Raw genomic sequence first — 27,147 nt, forward strand, 5'->3', positions numbered from 1 at the left:
CCCCTGATACTCAGTGGTCCAGAACTGCCTTTCAGGGTAACTAGTACTTTTAGTTAGTGATATGCTCAAAAGAATTGTATTACCAAAACCCCCCACCCTTTCCTTCCCCTCTTCTCAAGAATCCCAACTTGATCAAATTATTTTTTTCCTAAAGCATAAACTGCTGCAATGTAAATTCTTTGAATGCGTTTGTATAGCCAAAAGGCCACATATGGGCAATGTGGCATTTGGAATTAATTCCTTAAGATATGATAGAACATGTCCATATATTCTAAGGTTGTCCTGATTTATAAACAGTGGTTTGTATCTCTTTTGTACCTCTGAGGAAGGGTTTGGTGAGTAGTCACACTGTATGGTTTGATAAGGAGATAGGGACATAGGTATGGGTAGTTGGACATTGCGCTCACTTTCTACATCTGCACTTTTCCCCCAGAAGGAAATTATGTCATACAAATACACCTCCAGAACTCATTTGAGAAAATACTACTATTATCATGGATGATTCTTGTGTATTGGCTTGCCCTCATTAATCTAATTTTTAAATTTTCAGCTAAAGACATTTGAAACAGAACAGCTATACTTTTGACAAAGGGCTTGTTAAATAGAATTTTCTTAAAAGTCAGTTACCAGACACATTTCCTTCTTTTTACTGATATAGTACTATTGTTTCCCTTGTAGAAGTCACATTTAACAGCAAAATAAGTCAACATAATATTATATTGAACTCCTCTTCATGTCCCTGCCTTTAATCATAGCACATTTTAAATATTGTAAGTTGCAAATGGCATCAGACTCTAATGGATTAATACTTATAAAATATATACATGCATACACATATACTATTTGGATTGTTCTCCAACCCTTTAACTATGAGATGGAAAAATCCTGCTAAAATGTTGGACTCTAAAGCTACTAATAAGAAGCTGCATTAATTATGAAAAGACAATTGTTTTTTCTGGACTACATATCTTAGAACTTTTTCCATTAAAGAAACCATTGCTACTGTATTTAAATGGGATTAAATATAACTGGTGATCATTTTAAGGATGCTTTACACCGCTGGAATTGAGTGACATGATCTTAATGTACTACAAACCCTGAATATGAATAAATATGGAAGGTCCATCAAGCTATCTTTTTCCTTTGTCTCTATTTCCTCTGTGCTTTTCTCAATGGTGTTGCTGTATTAGATACAACAGCACAAGGAACACAGAACAGCCCACTGTTAGAAAAACCCTACCAGCTAGTGCAATTCCTTTTTAATCCTTTCACTAGTGATTTTTTTTTAGTTGAAGATGATAAAACTAAACTTTAGAGTTCATGGGTAATCTCTGCAAGTCATTTTGCAGCAATTAACTGTTCCAATTGACGTGAAACATTCTATCAATGCTAATAAACCAGCATTCTCCTCCCTTCTACCCATACCCCTTTCAAAGCCTAATACGCAGTGAGATTTTTCTGAGACATAACTAAAATAACTGGGCAGGGGGTTGTCAGGGAAGGAGAAGAGTACAGAGAGGTGTGAGAGGAAACAACTTGCTAAAAATAGAAAGACTGCTTTCTGGCGGTTCTGCAAAGCAGTATATTATTAGTTTTGAAATTTTTGACATGGTTAAGATAAAGAGTAGCCTTTAAAAGAGCATTAGTGTTTTCTTACAGAAAAAGGTTGATGTGTTCAGCCTATTGCAAAGTGCACTTGCTTGCATTCTTCCTGTGCAGCACAAAGGCAGCATTAATGGGAATGATAAATAGTTTGATGAGCAGGCCAGGTGGCGCAGCAATGGCCTGCAAGACTGCTGAGCTGGAGACAGGTTTTAAAACAAACTTGGGGTTCTTGCTTCCTGGACTGGTTGAAGTTGAACATGTCGAGGAGGTAATGTGATTGATCTCTTTGGAGGAAGATGCCAGCTGGAGAGCTCACAAGCTGCTCCTTCAGGATTCTCCTTAACGATGAATTGATGGCAGCTTCTGAAAAGAGTTACTCACACCGCACTCTTCCCAGCCATTCAGAGGTAGGGCTCTAGCACAGTGGCTGCTAAAAGAAGGAATTGAGAGTTTGAAGGGACAGGAAAAAGGTGTCCCTGGTGAAAGAAAATGCAGGAAGTACATTCCCAAAATGCAGCTATTATTTCTATACTGTTGTAAAATAGATTTTTTTTTTAGGGGCTTATACACACAAATGGTTGTATTCTGTTCACTTTGGGTTTTTTTATTTGTTTTTGTTTTGTTTTTCTTGTGGGTTTTTTTGTTTGTTTGTTTGCATTTTTGGGGTTTCTTTTGGGTTTTTTTTTCATTATATATGAATCTTGTAAATCCTAGTAAAATAAGAGGTCACCTTTTCATATGAGGACTGCAATTCATATTATATTTTAAAACAATTATTTTAAAATTATTCTACACAAGTGTTCAATTAAAAATATTCTAGATATCCTCAAAATCATGGTCAAGAAAAGACTTGTTTTGTTTTTAGCATCATAGCCCTTGTAGTTCTTGAATTATATTCCTCCCTTCATTGGAAGTTCTGATACTCTTCTGATAAGCTATGTATGTGTCCTTTTGAAGCTGTCCCTTACTGATTCAGAAACTTTATTTCTCAGTTCATGATAACTCGTTACTTTTATCCTGCATAACCAGCTTGTTATGACATTTCTTCTGATGTCAGACAACAGCAATGAAACTTTGGTATTATCAGTAGCTTAAGAATTTTAGTCAATGTGTAAATATGTTTGTTGACTTGAAATGAACAATATGCACAAAGGATAGAAGAATAGAAATTGAGTCCCACAGACAAACTGCACATAGTAGGAACAACCAATCTTCTTTGAGTCTTAGGAATCCCAATCATCCAGATGGAGAAAGTGAAAAAAAGAGAAGAAATTTTGGTAACATCTAAAAATGATAGCAAACAATAATTTTTCTGATTACACCTGGTGTATTCAGGACTAAATGTTGAGGAGAATAAATAAGGAAGAGCTCATTTTTTGTTACTCCAAGGCATTAGTTTTACTGTTAAAAGCCTTTAAAATTTGATATCTGATAGCTGCAAAAAACTGAACTCCAAACAGTTTGTTACTATAAAGATAGGGGAACAATTTATTTATATCCTACATGTATTGCCTGGTTAGTCCTCAGCTATTTAGTGTTCTGATCTCCAGGAACTTTTTTGGCCATTGTTACAGCAAAAACTACTCCAGCAGAAGCCAGGATGTTAGGGTATTCAGGAGAAGAGAAGATCAGTGGCAGGCAGGTGTTGGAAAGAAGCCCTTCTATGGTTCTTTCCATAGACGAACCCAAGGGCTGCAAGAACAGGACCTTGTTCTTTTGGTTTATATCTTTCCAGTGCTTAATTTTTAATTTGGTTACGAATAATGACCCACTGTTCAATATTTAATCTAGAAAAGATTTTGTTTGTGTATGGTGGTGGTTTTGTTTGTTTGTTTGTTTTTAGATAAATTATTCTGTTCTTTTTCAGGAAATTATTTTGGTGGGTTTTACTTTTCAGTAAAACTGATTTATTCTTTGCACACTTTTAAAAACACAAATGCTACATCCCAAATGGTAGATGCAGTGTACAAGGAAACCTCTAGCCTTTAATTAGTATTTGAAAGAGCCATCTTTTGAAGTATGATCCAGAACTGGAATCAGTTCCCTCTGATCTCAGCTCCCACTAATGCCTGAATGGGAAAATCCTGCTTCTCAACATTTTACCAGAGAAATAAAAAGTATCAGAGTAAGGTATGCTCAGCACTGTCTGATATTTTTTTGTTCTGTGAGGTGTTTCTCTGCAGCAAGGAGCTGTAGGGTAACTGTGGCAGTGGTACTCTCCACCTGTGACGCACCTTCACAGCAGCGCCCCACACCGCGCACGCTCCACAGAGACACATGTCGTCACTCCCTTGCAAGTGAGGGGGGTTTGTTTTCCAAAATCATCCTGTTGAGAGCCCAGCAAGCTGGAAACTGTTGAACATATGCCAGTAAAGAATTTATTCCTTATAGTGGGTGGCCAAGTGGACCACTGAAGTGAGTCATTTAGTAGAGTGGAACATGTTTTGTTCCCTGTAATAATCCATCTCAACTTTACAACTTTACTGGTGGCTGGAAACATGATGACATATATATTTTAAAATCTTAAAAATGGATGTACTCACTCTAACTATTACTAAAATTAAATATTCTGCTACATGTAGAAGCTATGAAAAATATTACCCATTGAAAGTTTAAGGTTTATTTTTATTTCACATTGATGAGGACAGGAGAAAAACATATCTTTGAAAAACTTGGAATTTTCTTGTGTCTCAGATTTAATTTATCTTAAAATATATTTTGAGAAATCTCACTGGTTACTATTTGTAATTGACAGTTATTGAAAGCATAAATACTTCTTCCTGTGCTTGCCTGCACATCTGTACTGTCCCAGCACTGAGGTCCAGTCAGTGCATTGCAGAAATATGCATTTGCAGGTTTTCTTCCCCACATTCTCACGCTCAGGTTTCTTTGGTAGCCTTCTACCTTTTGTACTGCCTTCCAATGCGGTACTTTGTTTATTCCTCATCACTTCTTATCACTTCTCTATCAGATACAGAGGTAACCCAGAAGGCAGACACTATCATAGCATTCTCCTTGTCAGACTTTAATTACACTAGTTCCTGCATCTGTCAATCTCCTATTTCAAATTTTGGTGTGATTTTTTCTTTCTCTGAGGTAGTCCAATAATGATAAAATTTATGAAGATTACAAATTTTTTTTTTTTTTTAAATTCTTGTATAGCCCAGTTAGGACCTTTAAGGACTTATGTTCTTGGGTAATTCTCTGGAACAGAACAAAGTTTGGAAGTTTTGAAATCATTGGGTTTCGCTCACTGCCATTTCCTGAGGTTATCACGGTTAGAGCATAGAGCTAATAGCACCAAGGTTATGGGTTCAACTCCTGTGTGGGCCATTCACTTAAGAGCTGGACTTGATGGTCTTTGCAGGTTCCTTCCAACTCAGAATATTCTGTGGTTATCAAACTAATTAAGCTATATGCTTAATTCATTAGGCTATTGGAAAACAATTACTTCAAAAACTCCTGTAGGCAAGAAAACACTTCTTGCCATGCTGTAACAAATCTTGGACCTACAGTAAAAGACCAAAACTGTATTGTATTGGTGCAACCAGTGGGGATAGATCAAGGGACCTGTCAGTTTGTATTTTCTTACATTTGTTTACAAAAATTTTGTAATCTAAACTTGCTGCAGAAAAAAAAGCAACATCTCTTTTCCTTTTCTTCCTATCCCATTTCAAAGTTTCTTGGCAGCTTAACTGTCCATCCCATCTCCAGAGGTGTAACAAAGGTGATTGGTGTAACACCTGAAAATATGCTTAAAACACGCACATTAGGGACTCTGCCCTTTTGAGTAAGAATGCTTTGAAAGAGCAGTTTGCACTCAAGAAAGAACGGTTAGTCTTCCCTTTAACATTTGGTATATTAAAAATACTCAGTACTTGTACAGAAAACTTGAACATCATGAATCACTGTAATGTTTCATACAATCAAATTAATTTCAAAGTCACTTCCAAAAACATAGTAAGTTTTGTTCTGGAGTCGTTTTAATTCCAAAACTGGCAGAGTAGTGTAAAGCTACTTCTGTTTCTCGCTGTTCTTGAAAAGTGATTCAGTATAGACATATGAGAAGAGATTTGAGAATGTTATACAGTGGTGAAATGATTCACAACTTTGTATGTAAACTTGATTTATTATTTGGGAGACTGTCTAGTCTGATTAAAAACTATTAGTCTGGGATATGGCTTTAATTGAATTAGAGTAATATGTTCTTCGAAGAGGAATGTCACAGTTGCATGATAAGGCTAGAGGAAGATTTGTCTGTCTGAAGGTAATCCTAAATGAGGCTCCTTATTCTCCATTAATATTAAGGGAAAAGAGACTTGTACTAAAGTGTTGGGAGTACAGATACTTCTTAATTTTTCTTTATAACAACATTTTTGTGTATCAGTTCCAACCAAATGAGAAAGGGAAAAAAATCTGGAAACTTTGAATGCTTATAGTATATTCTCCTGCTAGTAATTCAGGTTCTTGTTGTGATAATTTTCCTGACTCCTGTTTTCTTTAAGGTCTCATTCGATTACAAGAGCTCATCAAGGCTCCATCACGATACAACCTAAGACTAAAAATCCGTCAGTTACCGGCTGACACAAAAGATGCAAAGCCATTGCTAAAGGAGATGAAAAGAGGCAAAGAATTCCATGTAATCTTTGACTGCAGCCATGAAATGGCAGCAGGCATCTTGAAACAGGTAATCCTCATTCTGCTTTAGATGTCTTAATCTTTTTCATCCCTAATAAATAAAAGTATTATCCAGACCTATTGGTATTTAACAAGCAGGGAAAGTGTATGTCTGTTTTACTCAGGCCTTACTGAAAATCAGCCAAGGATTTCAGAGGCAGTTTTATTGGTGACACAAAAGGTAGGTGCTTTAATTATGCTTTTATAATGAAAGAGTTTAAATAATTTATGTTCAGGAGGAACATGAAGACATATTAATCTTTCAACTATGAAGAACTGGTACTTTGGAGAATTGATGCTTAAAGCATGGTTTTAAATGCTTGATTAATGTTATTTTATACATCAAATCTTTATGTATGTATGTATTTATATATTTGTTTTTATTTGAGGCCTCTAGGATGTGTATTCCTAATCAGAGACTGATATCTGAACAGTATGTTATCAAAAGACCACTTTGATGTCTTCCATTGAGAGGACAGATGTCACAGACGTTTTATGAAAAATCCTTTCCTTAGGATTTTTTCTCCTGAGAAGCCGAGAGGCCTCAGGAATAAAATGTAAACAGTGGTTATCTGCTGCTGTGGAATGCAACAGGTGGATCTGTGATTGGTTGTTTCTAATTAATGGCCAGTCAGAGTCCAGCTATCTTGGACTCTCTCGGTCAGTCACAAGCTTTTGTTATCATTCCTTTTCTATTCTTAGCTAGCCTTCTGATCAGATCCTTTCTTCTATTCTTTTAGTATAGTTTTAATATATTATATATCATAAAATAATTAATCAAGCCTTCTGAAACATGGAGTCAACATTCTTGTCTCTTCCCTCATCCTGGGACTCCTGCGAACACCATCACAGACAGAATCGATATCTCAGAGCCATATTTGCTTTGCACTAATAATGGAACTGCAAAACAACCAAGTACATTTGGGTTGATGCTTTCAAAATATTGTGCACAGATTAAATGAGTAGGTGAGATACAGCAAAATTCCAAATATTTAACTGGCTCAGAGATGATCTTCCCCATAGTTTTTTAGTTAAGCTATGACTTCCAATAAAGAGGATAGGAGGAATACCTAAACTGAAACAGTATTCTGCACTTCTAATGCATAGCTTTTACTGACTTTAATTCAAGTTTATTCTATGTTTGCTAGAAAACTGCAGGGTCTAAATTGAAAACAAAATGTATTTAAGAGCTGGAAATATGTGTCTCATTAGAGGTACTTACAGGTATTATTGTGGGTATAATTAAAATTGCTAATAAATCTACATGTATAATATAATTTCTTTTCTTTATTGTTCATTGATTGAAAAACTTTTATTAGTTCCTAGTCATTTTAAACCTCTGCTAGTGGTTTTTTATAAACATAAGCCATCCTAGTTATTCTGGTTGTTTAGACCAAATCATTGAATGTACATTTAATTATTTTAAATATTTAAAATCTAAACAATGCAAATGGGAAATGTGTTGATGGCAATATTAAGCTGCAATACCAACAATAACTCCATTGAGATACATTAGTTATACACTACCTAGAAATTTTTAGTTGAAAAAACTCTTTTATTTCACAGTATACAACATTGTGAAAAATGTATGAATAGAGGGAAATGGGAACAAAATTAAAACCATTGTATCTTCAATGATGTCCCAGGACCCAAGAGTAAGCATTAAGCCTCTTTAAATCAAATAGTGGACTGTTTCATCAGAGCACACAGGTTATCCTAAAGATTACAGAGGGAAGATACAGAAAAAAATCTTTGTTTAGATCTTTATACAGATTCTGTAGATTTTTACTTTTCCATTCAGGTCCTATACTGCAATGCTCTAAATATGCCCAAAATTTGTAGTTTTGAAGCTGAATGTGAGCACTTGCCACTGAAATTGACTCAAGAGGTGTTGAGAATATATTTATTATTTAATGTTAATATTCCAAATATAGTGTTTTAAAGTGATTATTAAAAAAAATATTTATATATCCATTTCTCAATTATTGACTGATCAGATTTTTTTCCCTGTTAATGGAGGGATGAATCTTGGGAGACATGACAAGGAGTTTCATTTTGAGAGGATAATTGGAAAGATTAACAGTGGAGCTGGTGGAAGACTACACAAGTTGAAAATAAAGAAAGCGAAGTACCTTGAGAACCTAGTGAAACAGCAACTACATTTTTCTGGCCAAAAATATATAATGAAAAGTAAAAAAAAAAATCCCATCAATCAGACAAACATACTTAAATTAAGGCGAATCTCATTGTTATCTACATCACCAGGCAACCAGGGAAACCATACATAATTTAAAAGGTTAGGGAAGCACTGTAATAATGAGAACTGAGAAATTAAAATGTTTGAAGAGGAAAAAGAAGTGAGATCTTTAGAGAAGTGAGAAGGTGAAAGCAGGAAGACCTGGAAAAGAGACAGCATCATTGCACAGCAGAATAAGGAACAACTGTAGGATGGTGTGTAGGGATACTTTGGAGCATGAAAGACTTGACTAGAAGCAGTTTTGATATAGGTGACTGCAAATCAGTCACCTATACACATATAGAGGAAGACATTTTAGTTTTATGAAAAAAAAAGTTCTTATAAAAGCTAAGAATATTTGTAGTTTAGAGTTCCTAATGAAGTTGTGATATTTCTTATGGGAATGTGGTTTTCCTGTGTTCGAGACTTTAATTTCTACTGGAACACTGTACTCTAGTTCTAAGTACTGTTGTGGAGTTGTCAGTACATTAGTATAGGCATTCTTTGGAAAAGTGATGTTTTTTCAAAATCTGGTTTAAAATATTATAAAATCTGATTTACAACTTGTGTTTGGATTAGTTTTCGATTTTTTTCTTTTGAAAAGATCATATAGACTATTAATTTCATCATTTTTCAGACAATGTCACAAGTAAAAAGGCTCCTACAGCCTTCAGAATGCTGATAGTTCTTTTTAATACAAATTCTGGTATTGTCACAGTAGTATAATTGTGGCCTTCAGTGTCTTTAAGGAGTCCATCTGGTAGCAACTTGGCGAAGAATTCTTTTGATAGTTCCTGGACAGGAAGAAAATACTAAGACAACTTTTGTGAAGAGCATGAAGATAAATGCTTTTCTGGGGAAAATGCCCTTAGTGAATAAACATGATGAAACGTAGTTTTTAATCTAAATATTTTTTTATGCAGTTGAGAGGAAAGCATGAACTTTTAAAATGCACAGTTTATCAAAAACTACTTCGTATTACATAGATGGAAAGAGCGATGAAGGTACTTGAGAGATACCTGAATTTATAAATGATTCTATGGATATTTGTTCATTTTTATTTAAGTAATATCTCTCTTGCTGTTCAGAACTTGACTTGAGAATTTTCTTCCGTGGCTGGAAAAATGTACACATGTATAATATAAGCTTGGCTCCTTCTTTTAAACGCATTCATCAAAATAGAAAAAAATCCTATTAGGTAATTCATTTTAAAGAAAAGGTTCAATAATGAATGAAAATATTGTCGACTCAAATTATGTGTTGTAACTTAATGTATCCATTAGTATGTAAAAATACAAGCCTCTTTCACATTTACTGCACTAAACAGTCCAATAATATTCTTTCTATCAGAAGATCTGGTTCATAAATTCCTTTAATAGTCAGTAATCTTCTCTAACTGCTAAGAAATTACTTGCTTGACCTAATTTTAGCATAATTCCAACCCAATAGCCTCATCTTAGTAGTGTTCTTTTGCAGTGTTTCATTTGCCATGTGAGTGTGATAAAAATGTATTATATGGCCTCAGAAACATTAATCTTTTGTTTATTTTTTTCAAGGCTTTAGCTATGGGGATGATGACAGAATACTATCACTATATCTTTACCACACTGGTAAGTGGCTTGTGAAAACATAGTGATGCCATCCAACAAAGACATTACTTTCCTAATTATATTGCTTAACAAAGTGGATAAGGTCTCTCTGGAATGGGGTGTGAGTGCAAGATGTTTTCTTTGCTGAGTTTTCTTACTTTCAGTGAAAACTCATCAGGATGGTTTAATTATTTTTCAGCAGTGTGCCCTGAAAACTGATAGACCAGAAAAAAGCATCTGGCTGTGGCACTTTTAACTATCAAGGAGGGTCAAATGTATAATTCATAATTCATTGTTTTATGCATTTTGTCCTTTCTGTCTTTTAGCTGCTTGTATGTGAAGATTAAGACATTTTAAAATTTACTCATATATTCCATATTTTTGATTCAACATTTTACAAGGTAGTTCTTCTCTGTCATATGATTCATGAATAATTTGGTGTGAATCTGAGCAGCATTTTATTTAACAATTCATATGAGCTTTTTAGGCACATGAATTATGCAACGTTCTTTGGTGTCCACTGTAAATGTAACTTAGAAGGGATTTGATCTTTCTTGGATCTATCATTTGAAATAAATGAACATTTAAAATGTAATGCCCTTACAAAACAAACATGTATGTGAAGACCTTTTTCCTGCTTATCACAGCCTAACTAAGAGACAATTTAAAAGTTGGTAAAATATTATTCTAGAGACTACAGTCTCCAGATTTGTGCACATTTGTCTGCCTTGAATTTACATTCAATTTTGTCTAATTAGATTGCAGTTCATGATGTTTTTTAAAAGAAAAGCATGAGACAAACGTGAGACAGATGTGCCTTGGCAAAACCATGCTTGAACTGACCCATGTTTAAAATCGCATACATGTTTAAACTCTTATGAAAATAAATCCCTTGTGGTAGGGTAGGAGTCCACCTCAGAAGCACAAAACAGAAGTTCATGTATAGTATTAACATGAAATAGCTAGTTGGATAGAAAGCAAAATAACTTGTGAATTTAAAAGGCACACCCTGAACAAATACCTATCCTATTTTAGAAGAGTAAATTTTTCTGTCACTTACAGATTTAGGATTTCATGCGATAGAATTTCCCTCACTAAATAGATTTCCTGCCATAAAAGTGTATTATAGGTGTTTTGAAGGTTTTTTATTAATTTTTAAAAATTTTTGCCATAGATGAAAATTGTTTTTTGAGTACTGTGCTGTCCTTTGGCATTGAATTCTCATCCTTAAAGCTCTGTTTAAAAATCAGAATTTTCTGTCATTCCTATTTACTTATTAAAACATTATATTTTCATGGAGACAAGAGTATTATATTGACTTGGAATTATCAAGAGATAATTTACTGTGCACAAACATATCAGAGATTTTGATTTTGCAACGTAGCTCTGGAACAGAATCAGAATTTAGTTGTTTTTATATATTAATTGCTTCTTACCTGACATGGTGAAAGTCCTGTCAAATAAATTTTCCAGTCAGAGTGTTTACAACAGTCTACTGTGTAATCTCCTTTTGATTGATTCAGGATGTAATGCACTGGCTCATTAATACACTGACCTGTGTGCATTTGTAATAAATGCATAATGCTGTGTATATTTATTACATTCCAGTATAAACATAAATGTGTTTGGATTAAAAAATTGCATTCGAGGTACTGACTTCTTGCACAGTAAAAACTGAGAGAATTTTTTAAAGAGAAAGATGTAGTGTAGTTCTTGTTATGTCCAACATTTCCTTTGCAATAAAATGTTTTATTTCTTTAAAAAGAGGATGCGAAGTTATTTTAAATTAATTTTGAAACCTGCATATCTTAGATATTGTGAATGGGAAAGTAAATCATATTACTAACTATGGAATTAAAAATGGGTAGTGATTGATAACTGGGTTGATATTTTTATGGGCTTTGTGATGTTAACAATGGGTGTTGTATTTGGATTTTCTGTAGTACAATATTTGATCTTTAGCTCTAGCCAGTAAACAAAATGGATTCAGACAAGTGTTACACCTAAAGCCAACTGACAGCAAAAATTAAATTAAAAATTAGATGAATGAATACCTATGAATTATGGGGAAAAATTCTATTTTCAATAAATTAAAATTATGTTATAGGGAAAGAATAGATTATGTATAACCTTGATTACATCTTTTTTCCCCCCTGGTCAAAACTTGATCTTAGACCTGAGTTTCCTGAAGTCTAGTACTGTTTCTATATTGCTTCTTAGGATTTGATCAAAGCACTGGGATAACCTTGAATTTACTTTCTTGAGCTAAAATTTGAATTGTTTTACTTTTTATTAATTATATTTCCCCCTGTGTATATTTGAGGGCTAACTGTGCACACACACACACACAGATATACTGAAAACATGTAAATTGGCAAAAGTTATTCTTGCAAAGATGAATTCCTAACCAAAGAAATGTCCATATTTGGAAGTATGTTGATGACAGTGAAAAAATGTTTTTGATTAAATTTAAAGCCATGTACATTTCTCCTTCTCCTTGCTCACCACCACCCCCACTCCCTGCCTACTCTCCTCCACCAATTTATCCTCCTAAGATTAACATGTTTAAATTTCACTGAAAATGAAAGCTCAAGGAAACTTGTCCAGTTTATTTCATTATTTCATGTTTGTTTAGTTTCTGGTAAGTTCAAGAACTAGCAATTAATATTAATATCTAGAAATTGAAAATTTCTAGTTATTAATTACTGTAGTATTTTAGCCTACCTCATAGTAGGTACAGTTCTGTAACTGGACTAACACTTCCTGAAAGTCTGGTCTTCTTCCTCTGAGAATCAGATTACTCCCACCACAAGGGCAGCCACGTTGCTTGCTCACAGACACAGGCCCCCAGACAAGCAGAACACATTTCCTAGCATAAATAGCACTGAAAAATTACCATGTTCTCATCTGGGGAGATGGTCCGACAGTCGAAATAACAATTGCAGTGTATTACAGAATTTATACAATGGTGACTTTTTCAGGACCTGTTTGCCTTGGATGTGGAACCCTATCGGTACAGTGGTGTTAACATGACTGGATTCAGAATCCTAAACACAGAAAACACCCAGGTGTCATCTATCATTGAGAAGTGGTCTATGGAGCGCTTGCAAGCACCACCGAAGCCTGATTCAGGTTTGCTGGATGGATTTATGACGGTATGAATACCAGTATTTGGTTCCTTTTATAATATGTTTGTGAAGCTAAAAAAAAAATATAACTTTATCCTGTTAAAAATGTTTAGAGGTATGTAACCAAATATTACTGTAAACATAAGTCCGAGAGTAACTGTCATGTTTCTGTTAATGTTTTGCAGATGGAGTACATGATTATATTAACTTTTTTTCAAAATTACATGTACTGTATTTTTTTTCAAATTATAATGCCATATTCTAAATATCAGATTCACCTAATTTCCTTAATTTGCTGGTGAAATTTTTTTATGGGAAAAAAATCAAGCTAATGAAAATTATCTCTTTCTCTACATTTCGTGCCTTATTCATTTAAGATTCAATCATTAATAATGTGTACTTTCTAATGTTTGCATGAATCAGGTTTTAAAATATTTTATTAATATTATGAACAGGACCTCATTACTATCTTTTGTCCTTTCTGTTCTTTCAGATTCATCTGATAATTAATCTGTTTTTTTGTTTTCATTTTTTTCCTTCCATTTTGTCACTAGTCTTTGGCCTCCCTTCAGTTCATAAAAATCTCAGCTATATTCCTGCAAACAAACTTTCATTGCTAGGTTTTGGTGAGTTTCTGCTCGTTAGTTGGAATTCGATCTGGAATTATAATATCAGGAAGGAAATTATTTTAAAAGATATTCTACATTAGGTCAGCTTTAGTCTTCAAATTTGTTGAAAGATTTTCCGCTTTGGCCCCTTAGCAATTTAGGTAGTTGGGTTTTGTTTGACTTTGTTTTTTATTTGTTGGTAATTTTTTTTTTGTTGTTGTTGTTAGGTGGTTTTTTTGTTTGGTTTTTTTTAGGCTTTTCAATTTGAAAAATAGAAAATTTTATTTCTTGAAGACAGGTATTTTAGTAATATATAAGATGCCTAGATTGTGTTAATTATTCCACATAAGACATTTAATCAACATTTTTTTTCTACTGATAAGATTTAATGATCTTATAGATATTAGGTACTAAATTGCAATCAATATTTTATTAAGTTAGTTTAATTTTTTTCTAGAAAATCACCCTTTTTAGGGAAAAATACTTTTTTAAAGTACTTGCTGTATATAATGTTTTGAACATGATAATTTGAAACATTTTAAATTTAATTTGTTTACTAATTTCCTTGCACTTTACAGACTGCATCACATGGTAGTTTAAAATTATTTTGTTCATTTCTGTAAATAATTTCAAAAAAGCAAATTAACCCCCAAAATCTGAAAATTGTGTGAAGCCCACATCTGGTTTATATATAGCTGCTACTTATTACTGTAAGTCATTCTTTCATGCTTCCTTGTTTGCATTAATACTCTCAATTCTTTTTTTTACCTTTTTGAATTTAAAATTTGCATAATTTCTTCTCATTCATTGTAGTTGTATATTTTATGTACTGATCAAAGATGTGACTGATCTCAGACCTTTGGATATTTACAAAGATCAGTAGTGATAGTTATTTTATGAGAACATATGGCCATGGTGAAATATAATGGAATAATAAATATTGGAATAGAGTTCTGCGGGCCAGTTGAAAGTTTTTCATCTCCTGTGGTGCTGTAAAGAAGGTGCTCTTCTCAGAAAACCTTCTGATGTGCAGCAGAACCCTATAATTGCTATTATACGACTCTGTAAGAATAATATTTTACATCATTACTTTGCCTCAGGATAGAAAAGTACAAAAAAGTGCATGAAAAACATAGTGGCTTCTCTTCTGGACCTGTAAGAGCCCTCTATGCTCCAAGTGGAACCAAGTGTTGATACAGACTGTGATGAATATTTTATGGTCATTCTTTTTGTGGATTAAGCATTTAAATGTGCTTTGATTACCTGGGTTTTAAGTACCTGAGAGATGCAGATAGTATTTAAATTTTATTTAAAGGGCTAATAATCTTGGCAAACATTATAAGTTTACGGATTTTTTTTGATCTGGTCCTTAGATACAAAAAATCATCCAGAGCGTGTCCATTTGGGCGGTGTGAAGGAAAGTCAAATCATGATGTCATTGCGCAATGTTCTTTCTGTGCCCAGAATAAAACATTTTATCGACTTATTATCAGGGAAGTTGTAAAATCAGTTGAGTGTGTAAAATTTGACTTTCATGTCACTGTTCATGTGTATTTAAAGTCAAAAATAGACTTGGAAATCAAAGATTCTTCACAGATAAAGGTGCTATGGAGTACTCTAACTGATCTGGGCTGGGCTGGACTGGAAATGTGTTTAATTTTCACTGGTTGATAATGGCTACAGCTTAATCAGAAAAAATTAGCAAGAAGACTGCTTAATGAGAGCTTGAACCACACAGCTAAATGCCATTTAATCAGGTTTAAAACACCTAAAACTTGTTCCAAATAAAATTCTGAAGTTTGTATAAAGCATTTAGAGACTTTAGTGAAGACTAGCTCTTTTCTGGTGGTGTAAAAGCAGGCAGTTATGAATTGCAAAGTTTTTAAGCTCCAGTGGTGTTTGTGTAAGGTACTTCTATGCCAGATTTTTTCACCATGTTGACTTCGCCCTTATGACAGTTAGAACTATCAATGTAATTCTGACATTGCTTTTCCTTATTTATGATTCATAGAGTTCCCAGTATTAATTGTTGTTTCAAAGTCTTTTCTCCAGGCTTGTATAATTGTCTAACTAGTATATAATTTTTCTCCTAATTAATTTACCTTTTAGCATCCTAATGGAATAAAAATTGGTATAAAATTTCCTGAATCCTATTGAGTTCAGTTATGATAGTTTTTTCTTTGTTTCTAAGCTGTTCCTCAGCATAGCTCTGAAAAAGGTGATGGTTTAGCACACCTGAGGGGAAAAAGGATCAAAATCAAATTTTCAATCACATTTCACTCTCAGGATTTCTTAAGAATTTCTTTGCATTCACTTTGGAAAAATAAAATTAAACTATTCAATCAATGCTACCATATTGAAAAATTCTAGTAATAAATGTTTACTTATTGGTACATCAAAGAAAATAAATGCATTCTATGATTTAGGAGAGTAACTACAGTACAATTGGCTTTGTTTTTCCATGGCTCCACCATACCTGTAGAAATGTTGAAAATTGCTTGCCATATTGTTTCAGACTATTCACACTTTGCACAGTCTTCTTGAGATAAAAGTGCTTGTGTAAATGTTTATAAAAATTATTTCTTTAAAGGGCTAAACTAATTTATATTAAAGAAAAATGTGAATGTACTTTTAATATGATACATAGAAGTCCTGTGGAAAACTCACGGGTCTACTCTGATTGAAGACATTTCTCTATCATCATTCACATACTTATAGACCTAATTTGTGCATTTGATTGCTCTTTCATATTTCTTAATGTCTGAGGACAATCAAAATGATACTTTTCCTCATAATGTAGAAATAATAATCAAAATGTGTTGCTATTCAAGTGTATCTGTATCCTTTTATCTGTCACACACTTATGCATGTATGCATGTGCAGACATGGTATAGCTTATAAAGCTACTTAAATAGTTGTATTTATTTCTTAAATTAGTAATCTCCTTTTTATTTTAAGTCTTTTATTTTAAGTATTCTTAGCAGTCTTGTATTTACTTTGACCATTTTTTTTTGTATCATCATACTCTTACTAACAGGAATAAAGAAAAATAGTGCTTATAAAAGTAAACATCAAATGAAACTGGTACATGCCATGGCTGTTATTTCTTATAATAAAATTACAGGAATTTATACAGTAACAATTTTGCCAGAGGTAATAAACCATACCTTTAGAAAATTGCAGGAGAAATGAAGAGTCAAAGGTCAAACTGCAATACCTTATCTTTATTTCTAGTGGAATTAACTGTATCTAACTTTTCAGTATCTATTTATCTGTTTCTTCTTGTTTCTTCTTGTTACTTGAGTGGAAAAAGCCAAAGGAAAGAAAAAATGCATTTTTGTCCATTTTAAATCCAAATCTGTTTTTTTTTTTTCAGACTAGGCAAACTTTTAAATTAGTTCTCACTTGATCTTACACTTCCTGACTTGAATCAGCAATACATGTAAGCAAGTTTTTTAAAATTTGACTTACATATTTCCAAGTAAATTCCAGAATGGCTACTCTGCCAAATTGAAATGGGCAAACATCAATTCATTCACTCATTTCCCTGTTTCTCACCACATATTCTTTCTTTTTAGCAGTTCAAAAAGCACTTTTAGAAGGTTAGACTCTGGACAGGGTGGGTTGTTAGCATTTGAACCTTGTGTTATCCCAGTATTAAGCAACTTCTAACTAGATTGAAGCTGTTTAAACAATTCTCTGATATATTATATACTAATTACTGTTATTTTCCACCAACTTCATAATGAATTCTGAAATTTGAAAGTGATTGGTACTTAGCAACCACTGAAATGGAATGACTTGGCATTAATAAAACCAGATTATATTTCAACCAGATTATGATTTCTTCTGGAAAAATGAACTTACAAGTTAATAAAAACCCCAAATATACCATAATGAAATAAAAATATTTAATTAGTGTAACTTCAGCTGGTTTTTTTCCTTACAAAGTTTAGATTTGTAGGGGTTCATCCTTATTTAAGCCTGGAGTAAAAAATCAATTTTGAACTTTCCTGCAAAATGTAAAAATGATACTTAATTATTATGACAATATTTTTATTAAGTTCTAACAATATTGGCCTCTGTACTGTATAAGTAGAAAAATATTCTGGAAAACAGATGGGCAACATAATATTTTAAAGAAACTTTAGTATTGTTTACTTACTGAGTCTGTACAAGCATTACACAGATAGAAGAAAAAACGCATAAAACCCTGAGCATAAATACACTTCCACATTTATATATGACAACCATGATTCACGCCAAGCAAAATAGAGCATAAATAAAGTGTTATGAGTTCAGAATTCTTTTACTCCTCAACTATTAATCTTCACAGTTTTCTGTGCCTCAAGTCAGAATTTAGCATGCATAATTAAGATGACCTAACAAGCCCTGCTGCTTAATTAACATAAAGTTTTCCTTACTAATTGCTTTTGCCTATCATCCAATTCAGCTCTCAGCTTTCTTCTTATATAGAAAAGATTGTTCTTTTTTTTCTATTTTTTAATGCCCACTTTAGTAGCTATATATGGGAGGTGCAGAGAAGCACTGTGGTGCTTCTTGAATGCAAGAGCCAAGGTCAATATTTAAGTGTTTACCCCAGAAAAATCACAGTTTGCAGCTGATGCATTTTGTGTACTGACTGGTGGAATGGAGCATTATTTAGATGAGCGTTTTCTCTTTTCATTCCTAATTATTTTTGCCTTTTTTTTTTCTTGGTTATCTTCTCAGTAAATGAAAATGACTGTTGAAAAACACCCCTGAAATTTAGAATGATATTAAATACTGTTGGCAAAATGCTAGAGATTTTTTGCATATGGAGAATGGATTTATGGTTCATTTCTGTGTATAGGATTTTCATTTGCTTCAAAAAAGGGAGATGAAATTTTATTCATAAAGTTTTGAAATTTTTAAAGCTGGTGTATAGACTTCCTCAGATAAGGAAAATAGATTCAGTTTTCTTTAAGTATGTAACTGCAAAGAAAATGCAAAGATAATGAGGAGAGATTCTAATACCTTCATAAATTGTCCTTAATTGAAGGAATGTACAAATGCATTTACTCACAGAGCTGCCTAGGAAATTCATTTTGAAACTAGCCATTTTAAGAGATACAGTAAAAATCAGTTACAATTCCTTTGGTATTTGAGAATGGAAATGAAAGAGAGAATAATGTTGGATTTGTAAATGTGTAGCTATTTTTCCTTAATTAGGTCTCCATATTTGCACACCTTAAGACTTGGGGGATGCATTTATACAATATATTCTTTGTTTATTCTCTTTTTCCCCTGATTGCAAGAAAGATTCCAGTAAGCAACCTCTCTATGTCTAAACCTTATGACTGTTTTGTAAAATCTAATTTATCTGAATGTTCTCTTTCTTAGCTCTATGGGTATGTTAGTTTAATATTCTCAGAAATTTTTTTGAATCCAAGGTCAAGCCAAAGAATTGCTAAAAAGTGGTCAAACACTGAGTATAGATGGACAATAATGATATAATGTGTTCAAAAAACCTAAAACCTTGTGAGGCATTGGACCAATGCACGAAGACCATGCTAAATGGCCATCTGTAACCAGGTGAAAGAGCACATTAATCAACAGATTTCTCTGGCTTATTTTTGGTTAAACTAGCTTGGTTAAACTACTAATGTTGGAAAGGGTACTTTTTTGGTATTATAAACTTTGAAAGGATTAGGAGAGTTATGGCACTGAAACCAGGACTCCTGAAGTTGAAAGAATTGTCTGTAACATAAACATCCAAAATTTACAAAAAGGGATTCAGTTCTTCTATCATGATATAACCAAGGCTTAATGATGTTTTTCATGAAAGAAATAAATAACTCCCGTGTCAGATAATTGGACTTAAATAATACTGAGGGCACTGTTATACTGCACTGAAAACTATGTGTAAATTTCCCAGATTCTTTGCTCCACATTGAAACAAGCAAACAACAACAAAAAACTCCAAGGAAAAACCTAATCCAACCATCCAAAGAAAAATTAATCCTACCCCCTCACATCACAGTAATTTTTATCTAGCTGCTGCTAATCCATTTTAATCAAGATTTGAGGAAACAGCATGAGCCAAGGAAAAGCATGAATTAAAAAAAAGTGAAGTTGTAATAAGTGTAGGTATTACAATTAAACAAAAATAGAGTTAAAATGATGCTCTTAATTATTGACTCAAGAAATCAGGGAGATACAAAACTGGAAATATACTCTATTATTATTATTATTATTATTATTATTATTATTATTATTATTATTATTATTATTATTATTATTATTATTTCAATTTATTTCAATATATTTAACCTAATATTTTTCTACATTAATTTCATAGTTTCTGATCTGTGGTCTCCAAAATCCATTTTTTTTGCATGCCTCATAAAGGAAGAAAAAAAAATTATGGTGAAGTTCAGGGTTTTCTCTCTGGAGCTTGTCTGACTTCATTTATCCTTGATGTCAGTATTTTCAGTGACAGTACAAACTGTCGAATATCTTGATACAAATTAGTAATTTAGTTTTCCTAATAGTAAAAGGATATTTGTGAAACTTCATTCTCTTATCTGCACATGACAATATGGAAATAACAGTTGTATTTGGAATAGTTACTTAAATAATAATTTAGTAACTGCTATCAGGCACTGTGACTGGACAGGAGGATTTGATGAAAAGAAGATGCTATTAAGGCTCCTGAGGGTGAGAAGATCAATAAAAATAAAAAGAAATACTGGTTACAGAAATACAGTCTTGGATTCTGATTTAGAGCTTCAAAGAGGATGTCTTCTTATGTAGACAGCTTTGTAATTATCCCTTTAGCTAAAAGAATTTTCTGGATTTGCTGATGAGATGTGTTTAGTAACAGTGTAGCAGCAAATGTGTACTTCAAAGGAAATACTAAACAATTACTCATTACTGCATTACAAGCTAAGAATCTCCCCTAGGCACAGTTAATTTTGTGAGTTTAAGGACTATGCAGGATTTCATGCTGTAAGATGTTTTAGAAATGATTTGTCAGCTATTTTGGGAATTAATTGCATTATTAAATATTTGAGTACTGTATACAGTAACTTTTAGAATTTTAAGAGACAGGATAGATCAGAAACCTATCATCCTATCCCAAAGGAAAGCTATATACAGCATTTAGTAGAAATTGCAGTTTCTCTTCCATGGAAGATTTCATTGAATTCTTCCAGATGTCTTTTGAGGATGCATGTATATATTTATAAATATACTAAGATTACCATTGATTTACATCATGCTTTCATGTTAGCAATCTGCATGCTGCTACGTCTTTACGAAGCAATAGAGGGAATTCAGAGTAACAGCAAGTAGGGAAATGGCAGAGCTTGTGCAACCTGCAGGATCTCCTACACAGTGCAGAAGAGCAGCTGAAGCATAGGTTGCTTTTTGAGATAAGAACCTGAGTGCCTTTTCTCAGGAAATATGCACACGTCTGCACTGCATTAAATTTAGTCTGAGGACTGCAATTAAGAAACTGTAATCGTCAAAGACTGTTTCTAAAGAAGGTGAAGGGTCTGGAGCACAAGTTTTATGAGGAGTGTATGAGGGAGCTGGAGTTGTTTAGCCTGGAGGGAAAGAGGCTCAGGGGAGGCCTTATTGCTCTCCAGAACTGCCTGAAAGGAGGTTGTAGACAGGTGGGTGTTGGTCTCTTCTGCCAAGTAACAAGCAACAGAACAAGAGGAAATGGCTTTAAGTCATCCCAGGGGAGGTTTAGATTGTGTATAAGGAAAAATTTCTTCCCAGAAAGAGTGATCAAGAAATGGAACAACTTGCCTAGAGAAGTGGTGGAGACACCATCCTTGGAAGCATTTAAAGTCTAGTAAATATGGCACTTAGGGACATAGTTTAGTGGTGAAAGTGGCGGTGCTGGATTAATAATTGGCTGATATTAAAGGTCTTTTCCAACCTAAGCAATTCCATGATAATATGAAGACATTTTTCTCAGTATATGCATTCTGAAATAAATAGTTTATGTATATACCATGTTATTGTAAATTTTCAAGAAAAGTGAACCAAAAGAAATATTTCTTTCATTCTCCTTCTTTGCTCTAATTTTTAGAACTTGCCTTGAGGGGCAGAAAAAATTAGAACTGATAATCAGTGGACTTATCTGCAGGAATTAATAACTCTAAGACTCATTATGGCTACCATTGTAGGATGACAGTGTGGGCATGCTAGGTTAAGCAGCAAGGTAAATAATATGATTTGTGGAGAAATGGGGCCATCAATTTAGCCTGTACTGTGTGCTTATCAGCTTCACAATGGCACTGCCTGTTAGGACTGGCAATGTACTACACTTAATAGTGACACTTAGAAGAATGTTCTGGGTAAATTCTTGCCCTTTGGAAATCAGCCTATGCGTAATTTGGCTAACCTTTAGTTTGCTACATGCATTCCAGGCTCAGATAGGGTAAGCAGATGAAGAGCTGCTGCTTTTAAATTTTTATTTAATTTTAAACTGAAGTATCAAACACTACATACTGCAATGGAGCAGAAAAGGGTGAAAATCATATGTTAATATTTGTCTCTGAATATTCAGGTGGTTGTTTTGGATATTGTTTGGTAGGCTGGAACAGTTTTCATTCATTATATGCTTCTGATATATTAAAACCAAGAATATGCTCTTTGTGTCTGTTACCAATTAATATTTGTTAATTACTGGACTAGCTGACAGAGCTGGCAGAAATAAACAAGCTTCTGGGGATACCACATCCTCTGCTGAAGACCTGTATCTGCTTGAATTTTTGCCTTTTTCTTTTTTTTTTCCCAATTTCCAGATATTTATATATTTATCTCTGATAAGGGATATTACTTTCCCTAATTTTTGCTTATCTCAAGTCACAGCACACTTTCTGCATTTTAGGGGGTTCATATAGTACATATTGACTTCATGGGGACTTTATTATAAAGACCAGATATGTAGTTATTTCTTAAATTAATTTTCCTAAGGGATAATGTTATTTCCTGTCCGGAACATCATGGACTTCATTTTAGAGCTTTAGAGATTCACAGGGTATTCTTCTTGGCCTCCACCCTTCAGACCCTTCAGAAGATCAAAAGTCTCCTAAAAGTCCAAATTCATGTCTGCCCACCTTTAGTGAATGTTTTGTCTCTTCATATTTCAAATTATGCCATATGCTTGACATAGTCAAGCCTTAAGTAGAATTGTAGCAGCAAATGTACTTTCCACTTAAGGAGTCTAGAGGGAATACAAGCGCCACAAGCACACATACAGAGCTGTTAAACAGCGCCTAGGAAAATTCAAGCATCCACCCAAATCTCCATGAGAATACCTTTATGTCAGGCTGGAAACAAAATTAACATGCTTTCATTTCTATATTTCCTCTGTGAACATGAGGCCTCTACTCTCCCAAGTCACATTGAGCCTAGGAGATAGGTGAGAAACATGTACTGGATGCACTAAAGAGAATTAAGTGTCATGATGTTGTGAAACAGAGATTTCAGATTTAATACTCCCACTTGCTAAGGCCTGAGTATATGCATAGTATTTTAATACTAGTGATAATGCTGTAACCTAATTCAGATGACGAGAATCTTTGCAATTTCCTGTAAATAAACACTAAAATTTCAGAATTTCCTTATTTTGATCCTGTAGTATAATTTGTTCAAGCCTTGTGGTGAAATGCTACTGGGAAAGCATTATTTTGTAAAGTATATTCTGTGCATGAGGTTTCTATATTTATTGCTTATAAAAACAAAGTTTCATTTTATCTGTTTGTCATATGTAACAATAGATATGTTAATGATTCTGTCTGTTTATTGAGCTGTTGATTGAGGCCTCAGTTCAACAAACTCTTCACTGTTTTTTTGCTGAAAAAGAAATGTAAAGCTTGCCAAGTAGTTCTGCTGAAGTTAAGTGGACTACTTTGACACTTAATGTGAAGTATATAATTAGTTTAAAAGGGACTTCAAAGGTCACTCATAAAAAATGTTTTATGTAAGTTACTTTGTCATACCTCTTCACTTTCGTATTTTGAGGAAAAAATGAGAGAGAATTTCAAGGTATTTCTGATGGCAAGGGACAATTTTTTTCAGTGTTTTCATGATAGCAGACATAGTTCAGAAAACACCATTTTTCAAATTATGGATGCCTGATGACATGATTGTTCTCAGTGTTGTCTACATAAAAGAAACAGCATGAGACTTTAGATAGCTTTAAACTATTTTGGATTTCTTCACCTTCTGTTTGCTTAAAATTCAGGATGGTTATTCTGATGTAGTTCCAAAGTGTGAGTAAGATTGTGAGTAGAATTCAAATAAAAGTAACTCTGTATTTAAAAGAATAATCTTTGCAAGATTACTGAAAATAAGCATTGGTTTTTGCTTGTTAATCTTCAAATGATAATTTAAAAAAAAACATATTTTTTTTGTTACAGTGCTCATTATTTCTGTTATAGTCCTTTGGGCCCTTCACACAGTGGGATTCATATTACCATGGGTGCTGGAACGAGGTCTTCCTGAGTGGACAGTTTTGCAGTAGTGTTCATCTAGAATTGAAGTCAGGGAACATCAGCTTTGCAGCTGGAGGATTGCTGGCTAGTTATTTAATGTAGTTGATAGACTAATTTAGAAGGTGATGTCCACAATATTTCCTGACTGGTCTATTCTGAACTCATCTGAGAAAATTGGAAACCTATGGACATCTTTTGGCCAAATGAATTTTGCAGAATCACAGAACGGCCCAGGTTTGAAGGGATCTTGAAATATGTTGTCTAACTTTTCATGGGAAAGGGAGCTAAGATACACTCTGTCCAATTGTGTCTTGAAAATCTTCAGTGGTGAGAACTTCATCATATCCCTGGGGAGGTTGTTCCTTTGATTGTTCTTGCTGTAAACAAATTCTTTCTCAACATTAAGCCTCTTCCACTGTATCTTCTACCCATTGTCCTTTTTCCTCCTCCTCATGTAGGTCTTTGCCAAGAAAATCTCTGTCCTCTTTAGTAGTAGCTGCCCCTTTAGTACTGAAACATTGTTATGAGATCCCTCCTTAGCCTTCCCTTCTCCAGGGAGAAAAGCCCTAACTCCTTCAGTCTTCCCTCAGAGTGCAGGTTTCCTCTGATCAGTCCTCTGATCATTTCTGTGGTGATCCTTTGGACTCTATCCATTGTGCTTAGTCTTTTTTAAATTTTTAATAATGGGGATGGTAACTGGACAGGGTACTTCAGATGCAGCCTGACAGATGTTGAGTAGGGCGGGATGATCACATCTCTATCTCTGTTGGCAATGATCCTGTGAATGCAGCCCAGGATCCAGTTTTCCTCCGCTACTGCAACACCTTGTGGCTGGCTCATCTTCAGCTATTTGTCCACAAGGACCTCCAAGTCCCTTTCAGCAAGGCTGCTCCCCATTCATGAAGATTCTAATCAGTACTGGTTTCTTTGATTATGTCATCTTTGCACTATTTCTTAAATTGCATGGTAAATTGAGTTGGGCAAATTTGTTTTCAACATCTAGTTGAATAGAGAAACTTAAATACTGACATACCACTTTCTGTTCAAAGCCCACCGTCATTCATGTAAAGTCCTCAGCCTCAGGTTTGTTATACGATCACGAATTTCAAAACTAAAGTCAATATTTATGTAAGGAGACATTTCTGTCTTGGGTGAAAGATTTATAGCAACATCTGGGAGCAATTAGAAAAGCTTCACTTTCTTTGGAACGGTTAGGTCATCATATCATTGTCTAAAGCAAAGATGTGCTTAATGATTTTGATTAGCCTAGATTTCCCACAGTTTGGAAATTAACTAGGAAAATAATATTACAAGCTTATTTTTAAAAATTAAATATTCTTCTTTTAATGTTTGTAGAAGTAGGATTCTCTGCCTTAATTTGCTAGGTTTAGTCTTAATGTAATATTCTAGATGAAAGAAATGAAATTTATCTTAGGTTGCATCAGAGAGTGTTGTCTCTGTGTTTATTTTAGCAATGAACATGCTTAGATTTTTTTGACTTTACTGTTGCACATTTGGCCTATTCATTTACTAAATACGTGTCTTAAATAAAGATTGTTTAGAGACAGACACCAGCAATGTTAGAAAATTGCTTTGAAACAATTTAAATGTGAAGATCTTGAAATATGTTCTCTTTAGATGAAAAGTAAGTCGTAAGGGCTCAAGTGCAGCTGTGTTATATAAAGCAAACTTTTATTTGATTTATAAATTGGAAAAAAAGGGGCTTTACAGGTAGCTTTACAAAGCTGAACATAAAGCACGAGTTAAGAAAAAATACTTTATTTAGCTAGGAAAAAAATGTATTAGTATTTATAAGTACAATTTTAAATTAATGTAAAAAAGTAAATTATGAATACAATTTGTCTGGAGAAAGAGGAAAATGTGAGAACTGCATTATTTTCTGCACCCACATAAAGTAGTGCGTGTGTTCATTTAAAAAAATCAGCTATGTTAGGTTAAAAATGGAATTATTTGTTAATTATAAATAAATTACTCTGAACTCGATAAAATCAGATTTTCATTTAGGGCTCATTCCTAAAAATAAAAAAGTCAACAAAACTCAGATGGGATACACTTGGAAATATACAATTGAGAGATTAATATAGTTAAACTGTAAAGTGTGGAACGCCATAATAAAGTGTACGCATACCAAAGTTTAGTTTGGACATTAAAAAAATCAGGAAAAAACACATTGGTAGAAAATCAGTGAGTTTTATATACATATATATATGTATGTGCGTGTGTTGGTTTTTCTTTATCTTTTGGATACAAGCACATGTTCCTTTTACATTTGGTCCTAGAATAGTTGTTAAGCATTGGAACAGGCTTCAGAGGAAAGTGGTTGAATCACTATACCTGGAGGTATTTAAAAATGTAAATCTGGTGTTAAGGGACATAGTTTAGTGACTGGCCTTGGTGCTGAAGATCTTTTCTGAGTTAAATGGTTGTATGTTCTACATTGAGTTTTTTCAATGCTGTTGGATAGAATCTGAGTGTCAGGGACCTGTATTGATTTTCAAGTAAGATCAAGGGAGAAAATCCATCAGTAGAGCAGTGGGAGATAAAGTACCACCAGGAGAGGCTCTTCACTATCTGAACACTAGGTATCATATTGGTTAGAGAAAAATATTGAAGGTCTTTTTCTGGGAATATAAATTAGCAGTAAGCAAGATTTTCAGAACCGAGGGGCTGGAGCAGTTGTGCAATGAGGAGAGGTTGAGGGAACAAGTATGTGGAAAGGAAGGGCTCTTTAAGACCTAATAGCATCCCCCTAACATCTGTGGGGAGATTATCAAGAAGAAGAGACAA

General features: G+C 33.7%; 1 protein-coding gene across 5 annotated transcripts in view; it reads left to right on the forward strand.

Annotated features, from left to right (window-relative positions):
- The window catches only part of GRIK2 (glutamate ionotropic receptor kainate type subunit 2), a 356,681-nt gene that overhangs the window by 130,412 nt on the left and 199,122 nt on the right, over window positions 1-27,147 (forward strand). For all 5 annotated transcript variants that reach the window (XM_071446514.1, XM_071446521.1, XM_071446488.1 and 2 more), the window contains 3 exons: window positions 6,111-6,292; window positions 10,075-10,128; window positions 13,089-13,262. In XM_071446514.1, coding sequence (XP_071302615.1) covers window positions 6,111-6,292; window positions 10,075-10,128; window positions 13,089-13,262 — 410 coding nt within the window. The remainder of the gene's footprint in view (window positions 1-6,110; window positions 6,293-10,074; window positions 10,129-13,088; window positions 13,263-27,147) is intronic.

The sequence above is a fragment of the Agelaius tricolor genome, unplaced genomic scaffold, assembly GCF_023055355.1.
Source record: "Agelaius tricolor isolate 1412-34295 unplaced genomic scaffold, bAgeTri1.0.p SCAF_1, whole genome shotgun sequence".
NCBI lineage: Eukaryota > Metazoa > Chordata > Aves > Passeriformes > Icteridae > Agelaius > Agelaius tricolor.